The following is a 24,524-nucleotide window of genomic DNA, read 5'->3' on the forward strand; positions in this document are numbered from 1 at the left end:
CCCCTTATATAATGAAAGTGATTTTTTGGGTGAACTATCACTTTAGAAATAGTTAAATTAATTTGAACTAACATCATTCATATTGTCAGCGAGCTAGTTAATTATCTGAGCTGAAGTACAGCAGAGAATCAATAGTTTTCTCTTCATTGCTTTGAATGTGTTGAGTACAGTTGAGTTGAGTTGGATGCATCTCTATGGTAACCGCGTGTGTGTGTTGTTTAGCGTGTGCAGATATGTGAACGATTCCTAATTGAATGTCTGAAGAAGGTGCTTGACCTCCGCTGAAAGACAGAGTGTTGCAGGCATGCGTGTCTCTATTGAGTCTGCCGTCGCTCACACGCTTTCATTAAACTCCACAGCATCAGAGTGATCAGTGATGACTGCTTTGTGCTTTCAGTGAACACACAACACAACACAACACAACACAACACAACACAACACAACACAACACAACACAACACAACACAACACAACCCCTTTAATATCAGATAGGCAAGGCGACATTTAATTTATGTACTATAACAACTAAAACAAAATAACAAAACTACTAAAAATTACTAAAACGATAAAACAAAATTACTAAAAAGCTAACTAAAATGAAGTGTAAAAATAAAAATTGAGTGTAATCAAAATAAAAACATATATTCAAAACAACTAAAAATTACAAAAATATTACACAAAGTTACTGAAAAGTTAACTAGAATTTTTTTATATGAATTACACTCATTCAGGGACTTGTTTAGTAAGATTTAACCAGAAAAGATTTTAGAATGGTTATCATATGTTGATTAAAAAAACCCTCTTATGTTAGTTAAAGAGAAATGTTAATGTTAAAAATAAAAAAATGTTACTTGTATTATTCCAACTCAGTTTTTGTCTTGAAGATAGCCTTAGATGCCAACATGGCAATACAAATAATTAACTATTACTACTAAAAAGTTAACTAAAATAAAAATGTGATGTGTAAAAATAAAAATGATTAAAAAATGTCGTAAGTGTGATACTAGAATGCTGCTCTGTAGTCAGTAAGAACAGAAACTATCCAGCCGGCTTACTGACAGTAAAGCACTTTTCTGCATGCAAGCAATGCCGGAGTTTGTGGTGGGAAAAACATATTGTGAAATGTGTTGTGGTGATTGACTCTGAATTAATTACAGCTTTGCAATCCTTAATTGAGATTGACCACAATGCTGTTTCCCCAGACCACGTGATGCTCCATCGCACCGAGTCATGAAAAATGTTTGTTTAAATGGACAAGGCAAACAGAAACAGTTGGCATCCTGAGGTGCTCTACCATGGACGGCACACAATAGAAATAAAATAAGTATTTCTAGTCGTGCTGCTAGAACAAATGACTTGGATCGCCTGAGACTGCATGAATGTTTCTTAGCCTGTGTAATTAGCCTCTTCATTTCCTCTGAGCCTGAGCTTGGCTTTCCTCCTCTCGGTCTGAATGTCTCTCCTTCAGGAATATTGCAGCGTGGTGAGATGTTTGCAGGTTCTTGTGGGAGAAATAAAACACTCTCTGATCTCGCCACTTAACCTGTGGAAATGGCACAATGTCGCTGTCTTATTTGAGTTTGGGTGCAAAAAAATCCAAATATTGAGAAAATCATCTTTAAAGTTGTCCAAATGAAGTTCTTAGCAATGCATATTACTAATCAAACATTAAGTTTTGATATATTTACGGTAGGAAATTTACAAAATATCTTCATGGAACATGATCTTTACTTAATATCCTAATGATTTTTGGCATAAAAGAGAAATGTATAATTGTGACCCATACAATGTATTGTTGGCTATTGCTACAAATATCCCCCAGTCACTAGTGACCAAAACAGCTTAGTGACCAACAGTATTCAAAATACCTTCTTTTATGTTGTGCAAAAGAAATTTAGTCATTTAGGTTTGAAACAACATGAGGGTGAGTAAATTATAGAATTTATTTATTTATTTATTTTTGGTGAAGTATCCCTTTAATGTTTTTATTTATTTAGTTTTATAAATGTAATGATACTCTAAAGAAGAAACTAAAACTACCAGCAGGTGGCAGTAAATGTCTTTATGAGTCGATTCGTTCAAACGGCTGATTAATTCAGGAATTCAGTAAACGGCTCTCTCTTTGAATCATTGATTCACTGATTCACACGATTCGTTCAAACTGCTGATTTTTTCAGGAATTCAGTAAACGGCTCTCTTTGAATCATTGATTCACACGATTCGTTCAAACGGCTGATTCATTCAGGAATTCAGTAAACGGCTCTCTCTTTGGATCATTGATTCACACGATTCGTTCAAAATGCGGACTCATTCAGAAACTAAAGACGCACAACTTTTCTGCTGTGGCTTTAGGTAATATTTTCGTTGGCGAAATTGAACAAAAACACACAATATTGTGTTTAAAATATAACACAATATTAACTTCTTATTTACTGAACTGTTGTATAAAATCATATTTGCACTCGTGGTCTTCGTGACAAAAACAGCGCTGGTGTGATATTGCTCTCGCTGCTGGTATGATGTCGCTTGTCATATGATATAAATATGAGAAAAAACGCATACAGGGAAATGTAAGATGACATACAGGTCTGGGGGCGGGGCCAGTGCGTTAACTGCGTTAAAATATTTTAATCGCGTTATTTTTTAATATATATAATATTGAATTTCATTTAATATTTAGAATTTATTTTGAGTTACATTTTATTTATTTTTTTTAACTTATTTTAATATATTAGTAAGTTTGTTTTTTTTGTAATATAATTAAAACAAAACCACAACAAAATTTCTAAAATTAAATTTTAAATTAAATTAAATAAAAACATGAACATGAGAAATATTGAGTTTAAAAAAAAAATCTACTATTGATATACTGTTATATATGTTGTTTTATTTTCGTTGTACTTTTAGTCAACGGTAATAGGCCTGGTTTAGTTCGAGTCAAAGCAGTAACTCTCTCTCTGGAGTCTGAGTGCTTTTGCTCCAGGATTGAGGAAGTGCTTTCTTCCTGACAGGAAGTGTTTACGGCTCCCTGACAATCCCTTCTGACTGAGCAAGTCGGATCCTGCCCCTTGAAATAGACAGGGAGTGGTTAACACGCCTCTCCAGCATCTCAGCGCCGGTCGCTCGCAGCCAAGCTGCTTCTGACTCGAAATCAGAACTTATCCTGTGTCACACAAGCAAATCTCATGCTCCGAAATATCCCACTCCAAAATCAAAAATATAAGAAATTGTATTTTGCATGAGGAAAATTTAAATTATTTTTTTAGGACTTTTTTTTCAACATTATTTAATTTTTTTTTAATGCAAATTGTAATTTACAAATCTTTTTTTTTTATTTGCATTGCAGTAATGAGAAGCTGGCAATATTATAAATAAATAAATCTTAAATAAATGCAGTCTTAATGGTCCTAAAAATAGGCTCAGTGTTGTTTATAAATCTCTCAATTTTTCCTTTTGATTTTGGGTTGAAATATCCCTGACATTTCTTGAATTATCAGTGCATACAGATACGCAAATATTATTTTGCATGCTATTTGCAATATTTGCGTAGTTTTAGTTAACAATAATAACCCTGGTTTAATCAAGCTATTTAAAAACAAACTTTCTACAACATTTTTTAAAATCCAATTTATTAACTTTTTGAATTAACTTTTGTGCATTTCAGTATAAAAAAAAAAAAAAAAAAAACTGACCATAATAGAATCAATAAGTAATATTATAAAATGCAGTCTTAGTGGTCCTAAAAATAGGCTCTGTGTTCTTTATAAAAAAAAAAATCTTATTTTCTTTTGACTTCCTTTTGATTTTGGGTTGAAATATAATCCTGACATTTCATCAGTGCACACAGATCCACAAATATTATTTTGCAACTGATGCTAAAATAAGTATATTCTGAAATATGTGCATGCGTTATAAAAATGCCATCTTATATTTTAGCATCCCTGCTGCATCTGCCTCCCTTTCCCTCTAAAATTCAAACTCAAATCTGTGGGAAAGAAAAAGAGGTGCAGAGGAAATTGGATTTTGTCAAGCGTGTCCTCTAGTGTTTAATCTGGATTATCTGCACTGTATTAAAAGCGAGTCGCGTCCGGTCGGGTCTCTGGCCGCTGTGACGGTCATCGTGACAGAAGCAGCAGAACTGAGGACCGATGGACGAGCATGAGTCTTCAGCTGATGAGAGCAGATGTGAGGTTCTGGTTCTTCTGTGCTCATGAACAGTCTGTGATGATGATGAATGACTCCTGACACACGATCAATGGCTGCGTAACAACTTCTCCAAGTGACAGAAAAATCACTTCAGATCAGGGATGTGGTTTGCTGCTCTGGTTTAGTCTCTCTCTCGCTCTGGTTTTGCTGTAGTGTTGTGGCTCGTCCTCTCAGAGGGCTCTCCTCATTAGATTTGATCGGTGCTTTACAAAGCGTTCGCAGCAGAAGCACAAGAGCAGCAGAAAGGGCCCCTTTGAAACGACCCTTAATGCAATCGTGCCGCTAAGCCTCGGGTCCTATTAGGTTATGTGCCGCTCAGATCCCTGCGGATCCGGACGTAAATCATCAGCGGCAGGCTCTGTCAGGATAGTGTTATCAGGAATATCTCTGGAGGTGTGGATCTGCTGCAAGCCACAAAACCAGTCATCTGAACTGTGTGAGAAGCACAGTTTGTGGACTCCAGTAAAATTACGACCCTCAGAGGATGTTTGATCATCCCGCTTCGTGAGCTGAATTTGGATGCATTGAGACCGAAGAAATGCAAGCGTGTTTCAAGTTGTGCCTTCAGTTTGGCTATAATAATTTTAATTGGCTATAATAATTTTACTGTAGTTTTTTTTTTTTTTTTACCAAAAAACATAATATAGACCATTATTTTAAAAATTTTTGTTTTTTAAATAAATGCTTTTTTTTTTTAATTTGAGGTAGTTTGTCTTCAAAAAAAAATATAACAAATATACCTCAGCGACTTAAGACTGCTTTTATGCTGCAGGGTCACAAATGGAAGAGGCTTCAAATCACAAATGTTTTAGAGCAAAGCACGGCACTGTGTTCATTTACACGTGAGCAGCTCACGATCTGGTGTTTTTAGCATCTCAGAGCGTCTCGATTCATTTACATTTAATCGTTTAGCAGACACTTTTATCCAAAGCGACTTACAAATGATGACAATAGAAGCAATCAAAACCAACAAAAGAGCAACGATACTCGAGTGCTATCAGTCTCAGTTAGACTAACGCAGCACACGTAGCAAGGGTTTTTAAAAATTATGTAATAAATAAAAAGAAAACGGATAGAATAGAAAAAGAATAGCGCAAGCTAGTGTTAGAGGCCTGCTTTGCAGAATACAAAAAGATTAGAAAAGCTAGTGTTAGTTATTTATATATTTTAATTTGTTTTTAATTTAGTTGTTTATTTAGTTTATAAAAATAGCAATTTATATAATAGCAGAAACATAACGTGGATGTTTATTTTAATTTGTATTTTTACTTTAATATAAATATAATCTAAGTATATATTTATTTGATATATGTAAAATATTTTATAATTTCTTTAAATATTTAATGCATTTATATTTGACTTTTAACTATGTAAAATTGGATTTAATTTATTTTATAATAAATACAGTAATACATATATCTATTTCTTTATTTTATGGGTCTTTCTCTGCTCGGGTCTGTACTGTAGTGTCGTTGCTGGACTAAACGAGCTCAGCCTCCTGATCTTACAGCAGGTTTACTGTGTCTGTGGATTGGTGCGGCTGATCTGAGAGCAGTAATTAGGGCTGTTTTTCTCACCATGTTCCTCAAGGGCATGTGTAGCGTTTGCCTCTCACGACACACCCAGCGCATTAATTATTCTCTCCTCGTTCAGCACAAACAGCTTGTTAAGTATGCTTGAGTGGAGGACGGCTGAAAATCACCCAAACTTTGCATATATGAGAAATGCTGTTGCTTCAATATAATTAGCCTTTCCCTTATTAACCCTTTAAATGACTGAGAGTTAGGGCTGCACGATTATGGCAAAAATCATAATTGTCGATTATTCCCTTGAAATTGTAATTGCGACTATTAATAACGATTATCACAATTTACATTGAATGATGTTTATACCGTTGTTTAATGCAACTGCATGCCGTATTTTTATAGGAAAGTAAACAAGCTGAAAACACTCGAACTGAAAAACCTTTAGTGCGTTTCTGTAGTATTAAGCCTCAAACGTCAACTACACATCGGATTGCTTTCTTGTTTAAAATATAAAAAAGTACAAATATGAATGGTATTATAATGTTATACTAAAATTAAAACAATGTGAAAAACCCTTAAGATAACATGTAGAAAGAGAAAAACGCATCTTAAGCATGCATAAGTGGACTTTGAAAGATTAATTGCCGCTTTGAACGATTACGTAATTGTGGCATCCGTAATTGTAATCGCGATTAGAAATTTGATTAATTGTGCAGCCCTACTGAGAGTTTAGTGTTCTCAAATACATTTTAGAAAATTGAGTGACCAGGGGACCGTGAATGAAGTATATCTGATTATGTTAATGTATGTTTAAAAATGTGAACAAAAATCCGTTAACTTCCACACGTTAATTTCGCATGCATTATTCATTAGTGCATTTAGTGGTAAAGTGTCTGAAAATATCTTAGTTTATAGTACAATGTTTGCTAAAGAAGTTAATAAATAAATCAATTAATAAATTCCATTATGTTAACTTCTTAGCTATGTTCATTTCATATGCGTTATGCAAAAATATGGCATTTCGAAGAAATTAAATTCACTGTAATTCGTCTGCGAAGTCAAGGTGTTCTTTTGTCTCTTTTTTTAGCCATTTAGGCAGATTCATTAGTCCGTTTTGTGTTAAAATGTCTTTACTCTTGACATTTGCATACTGAAAATTGTACTGCATACTGTTTTTTCTCTCTCTCTCTTTATGCTTATTTGACCTGGATGGCTTTAGTACTGAATGAGCTCGGGTATGAGGGCGAATCTCTCTCTTCGAGAGCGTATTAATGCTTTGGATGCCTCCGTGTCAGACTCAGATAATGGTGCTTTGAGCTCTGTGGACTCAGGGAGTTGAAGGCTGACCTTGACGTGTTTCAGAGCGAAAACAGCCCCACTGAAACCACAGCATTAACAACAGTGAAAATGCTTTTTGACTGGCTTCGCATGTGAGATTGAAAGATGGCTATAAATATATCAGCTCCATCCTGTCCTCTGTTTGACGGTTGCTTGTCCTTGCTTTGTGATAAGACTGCATTTCCAGCATAAAGTCAGCTAGTAGAGGCTCTATAACTGTGGGATATTACAGTATGTGGTATTTGAGCCAGGTAATATTTGAGAAATACCTTGATGGCGTGATTCACTCAAGAGGACATCTGCTGTCCACCTGTCACATGCTAATCAAGCCAACATGTTTAAAATATTCAATATCATTTATCTTTTGAAGGTCTTGGGTAGTTTGTCCCGAATCCATTCTATTCTCTGTGATCAGCCGCGACGCAGACTCTTCTTTAATTTGCCGAGCAAGAATTTGGCCAGTTTTTTCTCCTTGTTCATAAAAAATAGTTTTAGGTCGTTTTAAAAAATGTATTGTTTCAGAAGCAGAAAGTGACTGAAACTCTGTTTGGAGAGAAATTATTTTCTTTCATGAAGGGGAGGTTGTGTATTCACGGTCTACTGCTAATATTTTGTCTGTTAACCTTTTTTTTTTGTCCTCTATTCCGCCTGTCAACTGAGAACCTATAAGAAATAAATGCTTTAAATGCTTCCCAGAGGGTAGATTTGGAACCTATCCTCATTTTTCAAGTGCATCGCTTGTAGAAAAATAATATCTGCGCCTAATTTTCTAAGATGAGCCATAATATTACTTCGTTTTACAGCCGCATTAAGTCCTTTACAATTCCATGACACAAATTTAACCGAGTTTTGACTCCCTTGTACAATACTTATCCCTTTAGCCATAATCAGAATTTAAAGTCAATCTTGAACACTGACAGCCCAAAAAAAAGAGAAAAAAAACAGCGTTAAAATATTTTAATCACGTTATTTTTTCATAACTAATTAAGTTATCACATTAAACTGACAGCCCTAATATATATATATATATATAAATATATGAGTGTCACAGCAAAGGGTCTGAATACTTAGTACCATGTGATATTTCAGTTTTTCTTTTTTAATAAATCTGCAAAAATGTCAACAATTCTGTGTTTTTCTGTCAATATGGGGTGCTGTGTGTACATTAATGAGGAAAAAAAATTAACTTAAATGATTTTAGCAAATGGCTGCAATATAACAAAGAGTGAAAAATTTAAGGGGGTCTGAATACTTTCCGTACCCACTGTATATACACACGCACACACAAATGACCTTATATATAATTTTAAATTCAAGTAATAAATAGTTTTTTTTAGAAAATGCATACAATGTTATCACATGAGCTCACTATGAGTGGCGTCTAGATATATTCTCAGAAATATTAAAATCATACTTAACTTCTGTTTCATTTGTCACATTGGCTTACTACATGGTCAAGTAGAGAGCATTGCATTTTGGGACATTTTGAATTTTAACTCTTCTGTCCAGTCTGTTTTGCTGTATACTTTCAAAAATTGTTGTAGGTAATGCATGCTTAATGAAAATAGACATACTGTGCACAGTGTTCACACTACACACTGCAGAAGTGGTAAGAGTAGTATAGTGTATATACTTTGGTCTGATCCCATAAAGTGCTGCTGTGTTTGACTCTCTCTGACGCTGGTTTCTGGTTTTAGCTGCAGTCAGGGTTTGGTGTGGTTTGGGTTCACTTTCGTCCCTCTGTAAACACTGGAAAGGATGAGGGGAGTGAACATGGCAGTTCCAGAAAGCAACGAGCTCTGATTCTGAAATGAATTGTAGAGCTGTTGTTTCTAACATCTATCACTGTGCCATTAAAGTTTGTGATTAACGGTGATGTTTTGCAGGAACTTTATCTGTGGTAGGAAAGTAAACTGGAGTTTATGTTCATGCTGGGTCTCGTCCCCTGTCTCAATCCCACAGCACACAGAGGAATAGCCTGTAATTACATAGAGATGATGATGATGGCCTCGCTGTTCCTGCTCTGCTACAGCCCCCTCATACCTTAAACTTAGAAAAATGCAGGGTTTCCAGCAAACTTAGTTTTAAAATACTAATTTTGGATCTTAGATTATGTAGATGTTTTTCCTTTCTAAAAAGAGTGTAGATGTTTTGATGGTAAAATACTTGTTCCTCTCCACTTTTATGTAAAGCAACTGCAGCAAGTAAACCAATTCTAAGTTGTTTTTTGGAAAAATGTCATTTTAAACACTGATTCTGTGGAGCTTTGTTTGCTTGACCGGCCTGATTTGAGTGAATGCATTGTGTCCACCAGTGGCATGAGACGGGACTACCTGTCTGTAAAAGGGTTAAAAAAAGGTTTGCCAAATGTATAAATGTAAATGAATATCTCAAAAGCCTGGAGAAAATCAGCATTGCATAGTGGTAAGCCATGCAAAGGCTTAAAATCACACAGTAACTCCTTAAACTCAATTGTGTGCTGTATTGCTAGTGGAGGAAAGCCAAGACTGGTGTAATATTATCCTCATTCATGTTGTCTGTCAGAAGAGTGGCAGCTGCATTCTGGAGAGCTGCAGGAAGGACAGATGGTGCGAAGAGATTCCTATATAGGGAGAGTTACAATTAGAAAGAAGAAAAAGCAAGTATATTTTACTGTTATAACATGGTGAGCATTAATCAAAATGGAATTTAATCAGTTGCACTTTTTAAAAGGTCTAGATGCATTCCCTCTTATCATCAGAAAGTAAGTTCCTTACCAACCAAGATTGAACTTCTTCCAGGCAGTAAGTGTGGAAGGTAGATGACGTTCACCTGGTTTGAGTGGTTTGACAACTGTGAGTCATTAGCACAGAGCTGATAAAAATAAAGAAGGTTGTGTTTGTGGAAAACTGAGCCCAAAGGACACGCATGCAGTGGTGGTAATAAAGCAGGACCTAGAACGGAGCCCTGTGGGACACCACAGTTTACAATAGCTGGAGAGGAAGACAAATTCCCAATACTGACAGAAAAGATGGGGCTTTCAGACCCTGTGTTATGTTAGGTTCTAACTTATTAGAAATATCATCCAGTACACATGAATCAAAATGTTGTGACTGTAACATTGAGGTTTCCTTTTATGTGTGGCTGAGGTCTATTTGTAGTTCTCCAATTATGGTAATGCTCTTGTCTTTCTTTGACCACAGACCATAGAGAACAATTACAGAGATTCATTTCCAAAACACACACTGACTTTCTACAAAGAATGTGAAATATGTGAGATGAATGGCATTTGTTTTAGTTTGTGTATAGAGTGAATGGCTTAGTGTGACCCAGCTTCTGCTGCACTTGTTTTGCTCCAAACTATCTCATATGGTGGACATTCTGCCCCAGAGGAATACAGAGAAGTGTCCAAATTCAAAGTCCAAACCTCCGCCAGGGACCAGCACAGCAGATGGCACCATCTCACTGAACTCTTTCCTTTTTGCTGGAGGTAAAATCACCGGCATGTTTCATTTCAAACCGCAGATACTGTAGTATTGCCATTATACTAAATTGAATTATTCATTCATAATTTTTTAATAATGAACCACGTTGTGAAAGAATATCACAGTTCCTTGAACATGACTTGGCATTAACATTGCAGAATGCAGTGTGTGATTGCATGGTTGGCGTCACACATGCATAGATCTTTGTATTGCTGGTAGTTTATGCTCCGTTGGATGACTGGTATTCCAGCACAACACTTCCTTGTATAGAAGCTTATTGTTTTGTCACATCCTCCCTTGAATTGGTGTATTTTGAAGCACCGAGTCGTTGATTACAGCTTTGTGGTGTCAGAAGACTAAATTCCAATTTGACAAACAGTCTCGAGGTAATGAATGAATCTCAGAGTGTTGGTCATGTGCATCTAATTACCATAATACCCTTTAGAAAAAGGAGAAGAACAGGGCTGCAATTAAATGTGTCTGCCTGCCAAAGCCTATATTTGTGCAATGTTGTGTGAGCAGAGAGGAAAAGTTTATACTTCTTCTGTTGATTCTCTTTGTGTGTCTTAGAGTAGACTCTGCCTCAGACGGCACACCCACAAACCACCCATAGTCCCCTGACCGTCTCATACATATTTCACATGAATATGAAGTGGATTACACTATGATAATAGGCCAGTATTTATGGGTTGTGTACAGTAGATGATTATATGTTCACCTGGTTTGAGTGGTTTGACAAGTATGAGTCATTAGCATGGATTTGTTAAAAAAGAAAAGTTGTGTCTGAGAAAAACTGAGCCCAAAGGACACGTGTTTAGTGAAAATGAAATAGGACCTAGAACAGAGCCTTGTGGGTTACCACAGTTTAAAACTGCGATAGAAGATGACAAATTCCCAGTATTGTTGAAAACTGTGCTGTCCTTCAGATAGGATTTGGTTAAATTAAGCAAAGCAGATCATGTAATATGGTAGGTTCTAACTTATTCTAAATATCATCCAATAAACATGAATGGGAGTTGTGACTAGAACATTAACAGAATCTCAGAAATTAATTAATTACCTTGAGTTTATGAGTTGAGTTTGAGTAGCACTGTACAATTTGTCTTTGTTTAATATCGGTATAATATTAATAATACATATCTTTTTGGTCATACAAGTCATTCAATTTAGCTAAGTATTACAGTCTAAGTGAGCAGTTATTGGCCAAATTTTAATACAGAATGGACAAGACTTTCTTAGACAAGGCTAACAAGACTAATCTTTGAGAGTATTTGTGTGTGAATTTATAATTACTGTACATGTGACTGAAGAGAGAGTTGGGCTACCTTCTGTGCTGTTCACCACGGCCTCCTTCTACAAGCATCCTGTGAGTCCTGTTCCTGCAGAGAGAGGAACAGTGGGATAGAAATAAATTAATGAAAGAGCGAGAATGAAATGAGTCTCATCCTCTGATTCTCTTCTCACAGGGTAACCCAGATTTGAGTGCACTTCTCTGTTCCATTTATAAAAGACCTTTAAATGAATATAGGCCTTGATATTGACATATCTTTACTGATACTGTATACATGCAATTTGATTTTTGGAAGCAGCCTAATGCCTATGATGTAGGCTAATTCATTTGACAGCCCTAATTTAAATGACGCTTTTTCTCTTTCATTTTGCAGCTCATCATCCTAGAGGACTATGCCGACCCCTTTGACGCAGCGGACCAGGCGGGTGGCACCCAGACGGTCACAGAAAAGCCAACGGAGAACGACGGCTACATGGAGCCCTACGAAGCGCAGAAGATGATGGCTGGTAAGATGACGGTGTTTTCCCGCAGTAATTTACTGCATCATCTTTTGTGCTGTGCAGCTTGATGATTGTGAACTCTGAAGTGGCTTCTGGGAGAGTATAATCAAGCGTGATAATGCATCTGGACCTGTTTAAATGTGTGCACTAGGCCCATGGGATCTCGCTCAGTTTACGCTTAGTAAGTCTTACTCTTGTTATTAAACATGACTTCCATTAAATGCGATGTGTTTTTTCTTAGTACTCGTGTCTAATTTCCTCTGTATTTCGTTTTCCGGTTAGTGCTGTAAACAGAAAAACAACAATCAATTAGGTCTTGCAGATTGCGATGGCTTCCTTTTATGCATTGTGAAATAGCTGCTCGGTGCTTCTGTTTAGACAAAATTCATGGGTCTGTGGCAGCAATTAGCCCAGCGTGAGCGGAGTAGTGCTCGAGGAAATCATCTCACCTGTCCGAATGAAGACGGCAGCCTTATGTGAGCTGTCTAGAGTCTGGTAAATACAGTGCAACCTCCATAAACGGTCTTCATATGTCAGGTGCTGTGGTCTCTTGTCCACATACAAGGGCACAACCATATGAATGCATGCACAAGGACGCCGTTGGCCATTTGTGTACGCTGTTATAGGCTTTGAAGAGGAAGTGGCTGTGTTCCTCCTCTCAGCGTGGCTCAAACAATGGAGAGGCGATCTGTCATTGATTTGCTGCAGTCTGGTGCTGTTAGCTCAGATCAACCAACCAAATTACTCAACAAACGGACCATGCAGATGCAGGATAAACAGTGTTTCTCAAGGTCAGACTGAGACACTGCAGAACTATTGTGTTGTTAACGTAAATGAAAATTGTGCCATTTATTCGCTCACTCACTCACATGTTGTTTTAAACCTTAAAATGACTATAAAAGTAGTCCATAAACAGTACAACTTAAAAATATAGCTAACACTACAAAAAGGGCTCATTAATTAGTAAATGTATTAGCAAACAAACCAACAATGAGCAATATGTTTTTTTAAACATCTTTGTTAATGTTAGTAAAAATATAATTGTTTATTGTTTGTTCACGTTCGTTCACACTGCACTGACTAAAGTTAAAAAACAACTTTTGATTTTTAAAAAGTATTAGGAAATATTAAGTAAATGTTGACTGATATTAGGAAATGCTGTAGAAGCATGGTATTGTTAGTTCTGTTAGTGACCCACGTTTGGTTTTTGACCACTGAAAATGTGTCCAGAATAATAATTTACTCTTTGAGCCATACTCCAAGAACCTCACAGTGCTTTTTCCCGTTTCTGAACGGTCACTATTGGCATATAATGAACAACGATTGAAAAAGACAAAAGCTTATACTGATAGAGCTACCAATCTCTGTGTAAAAATAACTTGATGCTGCCATCTTTCTAGCGTCATTTTTACCCCCCTGTAACTTATCTAAAAATTTGTCATTTTTACCCTCTGCTACAAAATAGTGGAGTAAATATAAATATACATCCATGACATTTAATATTTTGGCTTTCATAATTATGTATGTTTGCCTTTCTTTTGAAAAAACAAAAACAAAACAAAAATTGAGCCATGGGAAGTTTGTGGAGTTTAGTTGCTTTGACACAGAATGACCCATTTGTGTTTTTGCATGTTGATGTGCCATATTTAAAGATGCGCAAGCGTGTGAATGTTTGATTGATAGAGCCAGATTTTGGGTGAGCTGATCGGTGCGAGGAACCTGCAGTGTTTTAGCTGGTTGAGCTTCTGTCTCTCTCTCAGTTTGAACAGATGACTTCACAGTTTATTCACTGACTCAGCGTGACTCCAACACTAGAGTCATTGTGGCACTGTTTGTTTGACTTTGGGTTACAAAAGCTAGTTTGCGTCTCGTAAATCAGCTCAGCGCATCATTTCAGGTTCAGGTTGATGTTTCATAACACGCCATCACCTCCGAGCAGGACAGCTGGACATTTTAGCTTTTTTACAGTTGGACTCTGTCCCTTCTTCCTTTTTTTCATATATTCATCTTTTCATCGGAGCCATCTGTCCTGTCACAGAACACATAGGGAAAATAAATTAATAAATGAATGCGTCTTGGATGTGCTTCGTAGCTCTCTAAACAGAAGGGGAGATGAAGCTGGCATATTATTGACTCGTTACTTTAATGTCTAAATGCTGTCCTTATTTATTTATTTTTGAACATTTAGATTGATTTGTCTTTGTTCGGTACTGGGTCTACATTTACATGCACAATTGGCACATTCCTTACAAATCTGTTTTTTTTTACTCGTGTTTGTTTATTTATTTGGTATTTAAACATTATAACAATTTGGTATAATAACATAATGCATACCGCCTTTTTAGTTTAAGATCAATGTGTGCATATTACATTACAGTACTGAAATTTGGGGTTGTTTAATTTATCATGAAAATATTGTCAAAATTCAAAATTGTAGACTAAAAAAATTCAGTGGTCCTGTAATAGACTTCATATTCTTTGATTTTGGAGTGAAATATGATCGGGACATATTCGTGACAGGCTTCAGGAGATTAATCTATAAATACTTAATGGGATGTGTGTGTGTGTGTGTGTGTGTGTGTGTGTGTGTGTGTGTGTGTGTGTGAGTATGTGTGTATGTGTTTGAGTATGTGAGAGTGAGAGAGAGTGTGTGTGTGTGTGTGTGTGAGAGTGTGAGAGTGAGAGAGTGTGTGTGTGTGTGTGTGTTTTCTGTGGATTGTGTGGAATGTGTTGGTGTTTCCCCATCAGTATTTCCAGCACTGCTGTAGTGTCGTCTCTCTCACACACACACACACACACACACACACGTGCACATACACACACTCTCTCTCACTCTCACCCTCATGCACGCACGCACACATACACACACACTCTCACACACACACCCACACACACACACACACACACACACTCACACTCTCACACACCCATCCACACACACACACACACTCACACTCTCTCTCACACACACACACACACACTCACACTCTCACACACCCATCCACACACACACACACACTCACACTCTCTCTCACACACACACACACACACTCACACTCTCACACACCCATCCACACACACACACACACTCACACTCTCTCTCACACACACACACACACACTCACACTCTCACACACCCATCCACACACACACACACACTCACACTCTCTCTCACACACACACACACACACTCACACTCTCACACACCCATCCACACACACACACACACTCACACTCTCTCTCACACACACACACACACACTCACACTCTCACACACCCATCCACACACACACACACACTCACACTCTCTCTCACACACACACACACACACTCACACTCTCACACACCCATCCACACACACACACACACTCACACTCTCTCTCACACACACACTCACACATACACACTCCCACACACACTCCCACACACACACTCACACTCCCACACACACTCACACACACTTGCATCACATTAATGTGTGAGTGTGCTTGCCGTTTCCTTCGAAACTGTGTGTGGAATATCTTGCTAACTAAAGGAAGTGAGCAATTTCTCTTGTATTTCCCCCTTCCTTTCTCTTTCTGTCACTCACTCACGCAGACTAAACTAACAGAGACACTTTCACTGTGCCGCTGTATGTGTTTAAACACGTCTGGAGTTTCAGGAAGGCTGTAAGGCTGTTGTGACCTGTCAGCCTGAGCTCCATTGTTCGTGTGTGATGATACTCGTACGTCTCTGCGACACGTTTCACCATGCCAGAACTTTCCCACAATCCCCAAGGTCTCTGTGCTATGCAAACACACACATTCATGGTCATTCTGACTAGATTCCTCACCCACACACACGCACTGGATGCATGAGGAGCGCGAGACATTCAGGGGGAGGTCGTGATGCAGGGAGCAGGTTTGAGGAGAGCTCTTAAGTCTGTGATTGGTGTCTCTATCGGTGTTCTTCTCCTCCTCAGTGCACATTCTCTCACTGAGCTGCAGTTTCACAGCGTCTGCTGACTCAGGCTTTCTCTCTCACTCCCCCAATATTTCACCTCTCGGGTTTAGTGGAGTGTGTGAGAATGTGTCTTCAGTCTGCTTTGTGTCAGTGTTGTATATGTGTGTGTGTGTGTGTGTGTGTGTGCATATATAAATAAAGCATACTTATTTAATTATTCTAGGGAAAAATAAATTGGGAAATGCAAATATTTAAAGAGTATTGTGCAACAGAGAATCTATTATGCTACTGGTATTTAATTTGAGCTTTTTCATCCATATTTTATACAACTATATGAACTATACAATAAAAAAACAAAGAAAGAAATAAATAAAACATCACTACTGTTTGTACCTGTAGGGGTTAATGGCTGAAGGAACATGTGACACTGAAGACTGGAGTAATGATGATGGAAATTCAGCTTTGCATCACAGAAATAAATTATATTTTAAAGTATATTAAAATAGAAACCATTATTTTATATTGTAATAACATTTTGCAAGATTACTGTTTTTTTCTGTATTTTTGATCAATTAAATGCATCCTTGGTGAGCAGAAGAGATTACAAGTCTTACTGATCCCAAACTTTTGAGCGATACTCTCTCTCTCTCTCTCTATATATATATATATATATATATATATAAATAATCTACAATTATGAGATTAAAGTCATAATATTTTAAGAATAAAGAAAAATATATAATAATAATATTATTATTATTATTATTATATTTATTATAATAAGAATAAAGAAAAAAATGATGAGAATTAAGTCATAGAAATTACAAGATTAAAGTTATAATATTTTGAGATGGCCTATATTGCGCATGCAAATGTTTGATTTTCCCAGATTGGGAGCAATGGGAGAAATTACGGTGGCCTGGCAACTGATTTTAATATATGGGATTATTAGCAGAAATCATACCATGTGTCATATACTCTCAGGGACAGTATGCTTGGAAATATGTCACGTCTTCGAACGCATTCATTATTTGTGGTGCGCCATCCACACGTTAATAGCAGTAAGCTTTGTGCTGTTGGTACTTTTAATATAAAACAAAGTCTCCGCTTTTTTTTTTTATTCTGTCAGTTTTATAGCGTAATACAGACAATATGTCTTACAAGGGCTTGAAAACTGAAAAAAAAACCTGCAATCAGTTCACTCTATATTTCTGTATACTCTATATATGATATTTGAACATTTCTGTTCCTGCATTCCTCTATATTATTACAGTTCCGAAACAGGTTTGAGTAGAGAAATACCAGTTAATAACGTCATTTTTAAAACTTTTTCTTAAAAAGTGCAGCGTTTTCTTTACTAAAAACAGGAAGAGATCTGGTGTCTTAACCCGCTGCGCTTTAGTCATAGACAGCAGCGTCTTTTCTAGAGTTTGGCCAAATGTATTAAACAAAAGAAGCAAGTCTGTTAATGCTTTAAAGATGTTAAAGTATTTTTTCAAGATATTTAAAAATGTTTGCTGCATTGTTAAAAATTGCTACTTGTATAAAATTGCGTTTTGAGAGGAAAAAAAACATAAGTTGCAAACAGGCTCAGGTGTTTACAGTTGCAGTGTAATGGAAGCAGTGACAGATCTTTTCTTCTGTATTGTGACGTACATGAGAGTAAAACGGATTATTGAAAAATAAAAGAAAATATGGGAGGGACTTGGTTCAGTGTACTGGTTGCTGATTGGATGCAAGTAGATTTGAATGTTAAAAGTGCGGAGTTTAATCAGACTAATGATTTATCCAGAAGATCCAGTTGTGACATTTTGATTAAAAATAAAAAAAATTATCGAAACGTATGCATGGATGAATTGCTCGTAGTAAGATTTATATGATGCATTTACAAAAATAGATGGGTTGAACTTTCATTTCATGCTCATTGTTAAAATTGTCTGAAGTCATGACTAATAACAGTACTGACTAATGTTTAACTCTGTTCTGTGACCAGTGGGATTTCCCGTCTCTCTGCTGTATCCGTCCAATAATGCCAAACATAAAAAAACCAACAAAAAATTGGGTCAGTAAATTTTAAGAATTGTATCATGCCAGTGGCTTTATGGAGGAAAACGGCATGATGCTGCAATCATTTTTTATATAAAAGTTTCCTATAAAGAGCTGTAAGAGTTGTGTGTGTGTTGTAATGAGATCAGAGTGGGTGTTTTTGCTGTGTGTCCTGTGCCCTGCAGATGTGTCCCTCTATCAGAGAGCTTTTATTAATCCACTCACTCATGCCTTCACACACTGACACACACTCACTCACTCACTCACACACACACACACACACGCACTGACACACTCGCACACTCACTCACACTCACTCACTCACTCACACTGACACACACTCACATTCACTCACTCACTCACACTGACACACACTCACATTCACTCACTCACTCACACTGACACACACTCACATTCACTCACTCACTCACACTGACACACACTCACACTCACTCACACACACACACACACACACTGACACACTCTCACACACACTCACTCACTCACACACACACGCGCACATTCACTCACTCGCTCTCACGCACACATGTACGCACGCACGCACACTCACACACACACACACACTCACACACTCACACTCGCACACACACACGTACTCCCTCTCACACACACACACACACACACACACGCACACAGGTTTACATTTGTGAAAAGTGGGGACATCCCATAGGCGTAATGGTTTTTATACTGTACAGACCGTATATTCTATTGTCCTACACCAACCCTACCCCTAAACCTACCCCTCACAGGAGACTTTCTGCTATTTCAGATTTTCAATACGCTCCATTCTGTGTGATTTATAAGCGTTTCGAAAAGTGGGGACATGGGGTAATGTCCTGAAAAGTCACCTTCTCCTTGTAATACCTGTCATACCTTTGTCATTATACACATTTATGTCCTCATTTGTCACAATTAATAGTACACTCACACACACGCACACACACACACACACTGACACGCACGCACGCACACACACACACACACACACACACTCTCACTGACACACACACACACACACACACTCTCTCCGTTTCCCATGTCTTTGCGCTCAGGCGAGCTGCTGCATGTTCTGTGATGTTCACTGAGGGCCGTGGAGCAGAGCGTGTACAGACAGCGCTCTGCTTATGTCACTCTGTGTTTAGATAGCAGTGAAGGTATTTGGGAGTGATGACACACTTCCGTTGTGCCGCGGAGCGTGGAAGTGTTAACACTCACATTCCTGGAAGATGCGTGCGATCAGATAGTGGGCACCAGGTAGTGTCTGTGCATGATGCCTATTAAGTGTCCTCAGCAGTAGGTCAGTATCAGTCCTCCCACTCACTGAGTGATGTATCGCTCCTGTAATGTGATGAGCGCATGAGCTCAGAGAGATGCTGGTTTAAAATGGACTTAACTGGATTAAGCTAGGGCCCTGTGATTTCCATGATGCGTAAAACGCAGACGGAATCACAGAATCCAGTCATAAAAACAGAATTTACTGTATAACGCGGAATGTCATGGAATTTGCCATTTTTTTGGATGGATACAGCAAAAGTAGGTCAGTACACTTAAATCAAAACAAGATATGGACTAGTGTCTTTGAATATTAAGCAGACAAAATACCATTTAACCCTAAAACAGGCAACATGTACCATATTCATAATATACATATCCTTTAGTACATATTACTAAAGTACATATATTTAGATTATTTATATGAATTCTCAATATATGAGTACATAAACACATGAACATGATCTCTAGAACTGCTCTGAGAGTCACTTCATCAGCATTTAGCCGTTTCTTTGAGTAAAACTTTCTTAATATCATATAAAAACAGAAACCTAAAGGTCTTCACAGCAACCCGTCAAAATAAAGGTTTGATTTAACTTGAAGAAATCGTGACAGAAATATGACTTAATGTAATGATACTACTATTACTACTACTAATACAATGATTATTAAAACGTTATTTTTAAAAGAATATTTACTAGAAACATTACTTATCAGAAAAATGTTTTTCTAGAACAGTATTTCTAGAAATAAATAAATAAATAAAATATTCTATTTTTTAAATAAAATCAATTAATTAGAGATGCATTTGATTATTAATATTTAATTAAACCATTAAAATGGAATCCAGAAAATTAATGAAAAACAGAATTTGGTAAAAATAAAACTGAATTTAAGGAAAAAATAAAGCATATTTCATAGGGCCTTAAAAATTTAATTTTTGTTAAACTTTTAATAAATTGCTGTTTAATATTGTAAGTTTCATGATTTCAATTAATTAGACATGCTTTCTGATTAATGAAATTTAATTTAACCAGTCAAACAAACACATTAAAAACTGAAAAAAAACGTAATCCAGAAAAATTAAAACAGAAAAAAACATAATTTGGGAAAAAATAAAACAGATTTCATAGGGCCCTATTTAAGCCTCCCAGCCTGACCAGATGAAAAGTGACCAAAATCCCCTAAAACCAGCCCACACACAAGTGAACCAGTTTAAGCTGGGTTAAGATGTTTTTTTTTCACTTATTATTGTCTTTGCTGAAGATCTTGACCTGTCATATTAGAGGCCTGTAACTGTTATATAATGTGTTCTAATACAGTTGTATCAGTTAATAGGCAAGCTATATAAAATATATGTTGTGTTCACAATTATTTAGGAAGAGATGAAATGGATGATTCTATAGATGGTATCAGTAAGCATTATTGATACATTCACTATGCATTATACAGTATATGAATCTTCATAGAAACTGACCAACACTTCCCTCTGCCAGCCCAGAACCAGTTTCTGCAATAAGGAGATGGATCCAAGAAAGCATGAAACCGCACTTGATGAGAGAACAGGACAATGCATGATGGGACACGGGAGGACCGCCTTTGTGTCAATCTCAGAGACGCTTTCCAGTCAAATTATCCAGCTAATTGGGTCATTCCGTGTCAAATCAACCACATTTCAAAAACATCCCCGGCTCAAATTTTTGATTTTGCTATTTTTCTTTCTTTCTGAATTTATGGCACTCAGACTGGTATGTTCAATGCAGTTGCTTTGACGGATGTAAATGAGATACATCTCTAGTTTCAACATTTATTTGTTCTTCAGACATTCCTCTTTAAAAGAAAAGAAGTGTCATATTTTTGCAAACTGGCCCACATTTGTTTTTTGACCACTGAGAATGTGTACATTTTAACGATTTACTCCTGGAGCCATATTGGAATTCCAGTATCTCTGGAACCGAACCGTGTAGGGCCTTAAAAATGAAGATACCAAAAGCAAAGTTTGTGAAGACCCAATATCTAAAAGGGCATTAAGATATCTTTAATACTTCTTGAGTTACAGGCATGCAAACTTTGGAGAAAACACTTGAAAAGTGCTGTTTCCCCATTTTTGAATGGTCACCATTGACACATAATGCAACAAAGATTGCTAAAGTCAACAGATTTTACTAATAGTTCTGTTGGGAAACTGTAAGTGTTTGGGGAATACTTGAAATAATGAGTAGTTTGGTGAGCAATGGTTTCAGAGTAGTTAAAGGTAGGTTAAACTACCCTTTTGAAAACTTTAAAAGTATTTAACCCACATTTATTATAAAATATCTGGTTCAAAAGCAGTGCAGATCTGAGTGGGAGCCACTGAATCAAATGTAAGCATACAATTGTGCTAAATATGACCTACAAAAATAATAACACCCTATTGTCTATTTTCTGTAGCTGACTTGAAAACATTGATTAAAAGCAGTGTTTACACACTACAGGTAAGATGTAAGAGGACTTCTGGGAACAGTGAGTTGTTTTTGTACTCAATGTTTGTTCCATCCAAATGAATCATTACAGTAAAATGAATCACACTTTCCAGTTCTGTGTAACGGTTCCCTGCTGAACAAATAAACATTTAAACTGGTCTCCAGCTGGTTAGTCTTGTCTGTTTTGTTGGTTTTACTGGGATTTTGGGTACTTATCCGTTCATCAACTTTCATTTGAATGTAGTTCAATTGGTTAAAAACCATCCTATGCTGGTTTAAGGGTATTTAACAGCCCATTGAATAGCTGATAAATAAAGGTCTATGTTAATGTTAAGTTAGCATTGCAGTGTTCGAATGATCTTGAGCAGGTTTTCAGTGAATGGGATCTGTTGCTAGCACATTACAGTCGAAGCTCAGGGATCTGATGGTCTCTGCTGGATTTCACGGATCAATAAACCTGCATCCACTTTAATCCGTTCAGTCCAGATGAAGAATCACTGAAAAGCAGTGTTTTTAGATATGTTATAGCTTTATTCATCTCCGTCTGTGCTAGTAACATGAACTCAAGTGTGACACAGAGTAAATGAAACCCAGATTAAACTAGGCTGAGGTGCTTTACTGGTCTTAGCCGGCTTCTTTCAGCCCAAAAACCCTGTAAAACCACCAGACCAGATCAGCCTGAGTTTAGCTGTAGGCTGTTTTTTTTCTCCCCGCAAAGAATAGGTTATGTTTTGTTAAGTTGTATTAACTTTATGTTATGTTGGGACCAAAAAAATAATGATTTCCATATAAGATGGAGTGTATATGTGTATACTACCGAAAATGCAGCTGTTGTTTCTAGTTTTAATTTATTATTTTTTTCCTCTCATTTACACTGCTATTTAAAAGTTTGGGTTGGTAAGTTTTTTATGTTTTGAATGTCTCTTTTGATCACCAAGGCTGCATTTATTTAAAAAATGTTTAAATGTTTTTTTTTTAAATTGTGAAATATTATAATTTCAAACAGCTGTTTTCTATGTGAATCTCTGTTAAACTGTAATGTATTTCTGTGATGCGCAGCTGTATTTTCAGCATCATTACTCCAGTCTTCAGTGTCACATGATCTTCAGAAATCAGTATAATATGCTTCTAATCATTCTATGAGCCTTTGCTGAATAGAAAGTTAAAAAGAACAACATTTATTTGAAATAGAAATCTTTTGTAACATTATAAATATATGTGGATCAATAAACCTGCATCCACTTTAATCCCAAAGCAAACCTCTCTGTTCAGTCCAGATGAAGAATCACTGAAAGCAGTGTTTTTAGAGATGTTATATCTTTATTCATCTCCGTCTGTGCTAGTAACATGAACTCAAGTGTGACACAGAGTAAATGAAACCCAGATTAAACTAGGCTGAGGTGCTTTACTGGTCTTAGCCGGCTTCTTTCAGCCCAAAAACCCTGTAAAACCACCAGACCAGATCAGTTTAGCTGTAGGCTGTTTTTTTTTCTCCCAGCAAAGAATAGGTTATGTTTTGTTAAGTTGTATTAACTTTATGTTGGGACCAAAAAAATAATGATTTCCATATAAGATGGAGTGTATATGTGTATACTACCGAAAATGCAGCTGTTGTTTCTAGTTTTAATTTATTATTTTTTTCCTCTCATTTACACTGCTATTTAAAAGTTTGGGTTGGTACGTTTTTTTATGTTTTGAATGTCTCTTTTGATCACCAAGGCTGCATTTATTTAAAAAATGTTTAAATGTTTTTTTTTTAAATTGTGAAATATTATTATAATTTAAAACAGCTGTTTTCTATGTGAGTATCTGTTAAAATGTAATGTATTTCTGTGATGTGCAGCTGTATTTTCAGCATCATTCCTCCAGTCTTCAGTGTCACATGATCTTCAGAAATCAGTATAATATGCTTCTAATCATTCTATGAGCCTTTGCTGAATAGAAAGTTAAAAAGAACAACATTTATTTGAAATAGAAATCTTTTGTAACATTATAAATATATGTAATGTCACTTTTTATCAATTTAATGCATCCTTGAGTAAAAGTATAAATTCCTTTCAAAACAACAACACAATACCTTACTACCAACTTTTTGAGTGAATTTGCATGAATCCGTGTTGTGTTTCCATGTTTTATGGGTTCTCTCCATAGGCGTAATGGTTTTTATACTGTACAGACCGTATATTCTATTGCCCTACACCAACCCTACCCCTAAACCTACCCCTCACAGGAGACTTTCTGCTATTTCAGATTTTCAATACACTCCATTCTGTGTGATTTATAAGCTTGTTTCCTCATGGGGACCTAAAAAATGTCCCCACAAGGTCAAAATTTACTGATATTACTATCCTTGTGGGGACATTTGGCCCCCATGACGTGATAAATACCAGGTACACACACACACACACACTCTCTCTCGCTCTCTCTCTCGCTCTCTCTCTCTCTCTCTCTCTCTC

General features: G+C 36.6%; 1 protein-coding gene across 2 annotated transcripts in view; it reads left to right on the top strand.

Moving 5' to 3' along the window:
* The window catches only part of LOC107572397 (SH2 domain-containing adapter protein F-like), a 110,980-nt gene that overhangs the window by 8,499 nt on the left and 77,957 nt on the right, over positions 1-24,524 (top strand). For both annotated transcript variants that reach the window (XM_016258833.1, XM_016258835.1), the window contains exon 2: positions 12,199-12,331. In XM_016258833.1, coding sequence (XP_016114319.1) covers positions 12,199-12,331 — 133 coding nt within the window. The remainder of the gene's footprint in view (positions 1-12,198; positions 12,332-24,524) is intronic.

This window comes from Sinocyclocheilus grahami, unplaced genomic scaffold (genome assembly GCF_001515645.1).
Source record: "Sinocyclocheilus grahami isolate Dianchi unplaced genomic scaffold, SAMN03320097.WGS_v1.1 scaffold1745.1, whole genome shotgun sequence".
Classification (NCBI taxonomy): Eukaryota; Metazoa; Chordata; class Actinopteri; order Cypriniformes; family Cyprinidae; genus Sinocyclocheilus; species Sinocyclocheilus grahami.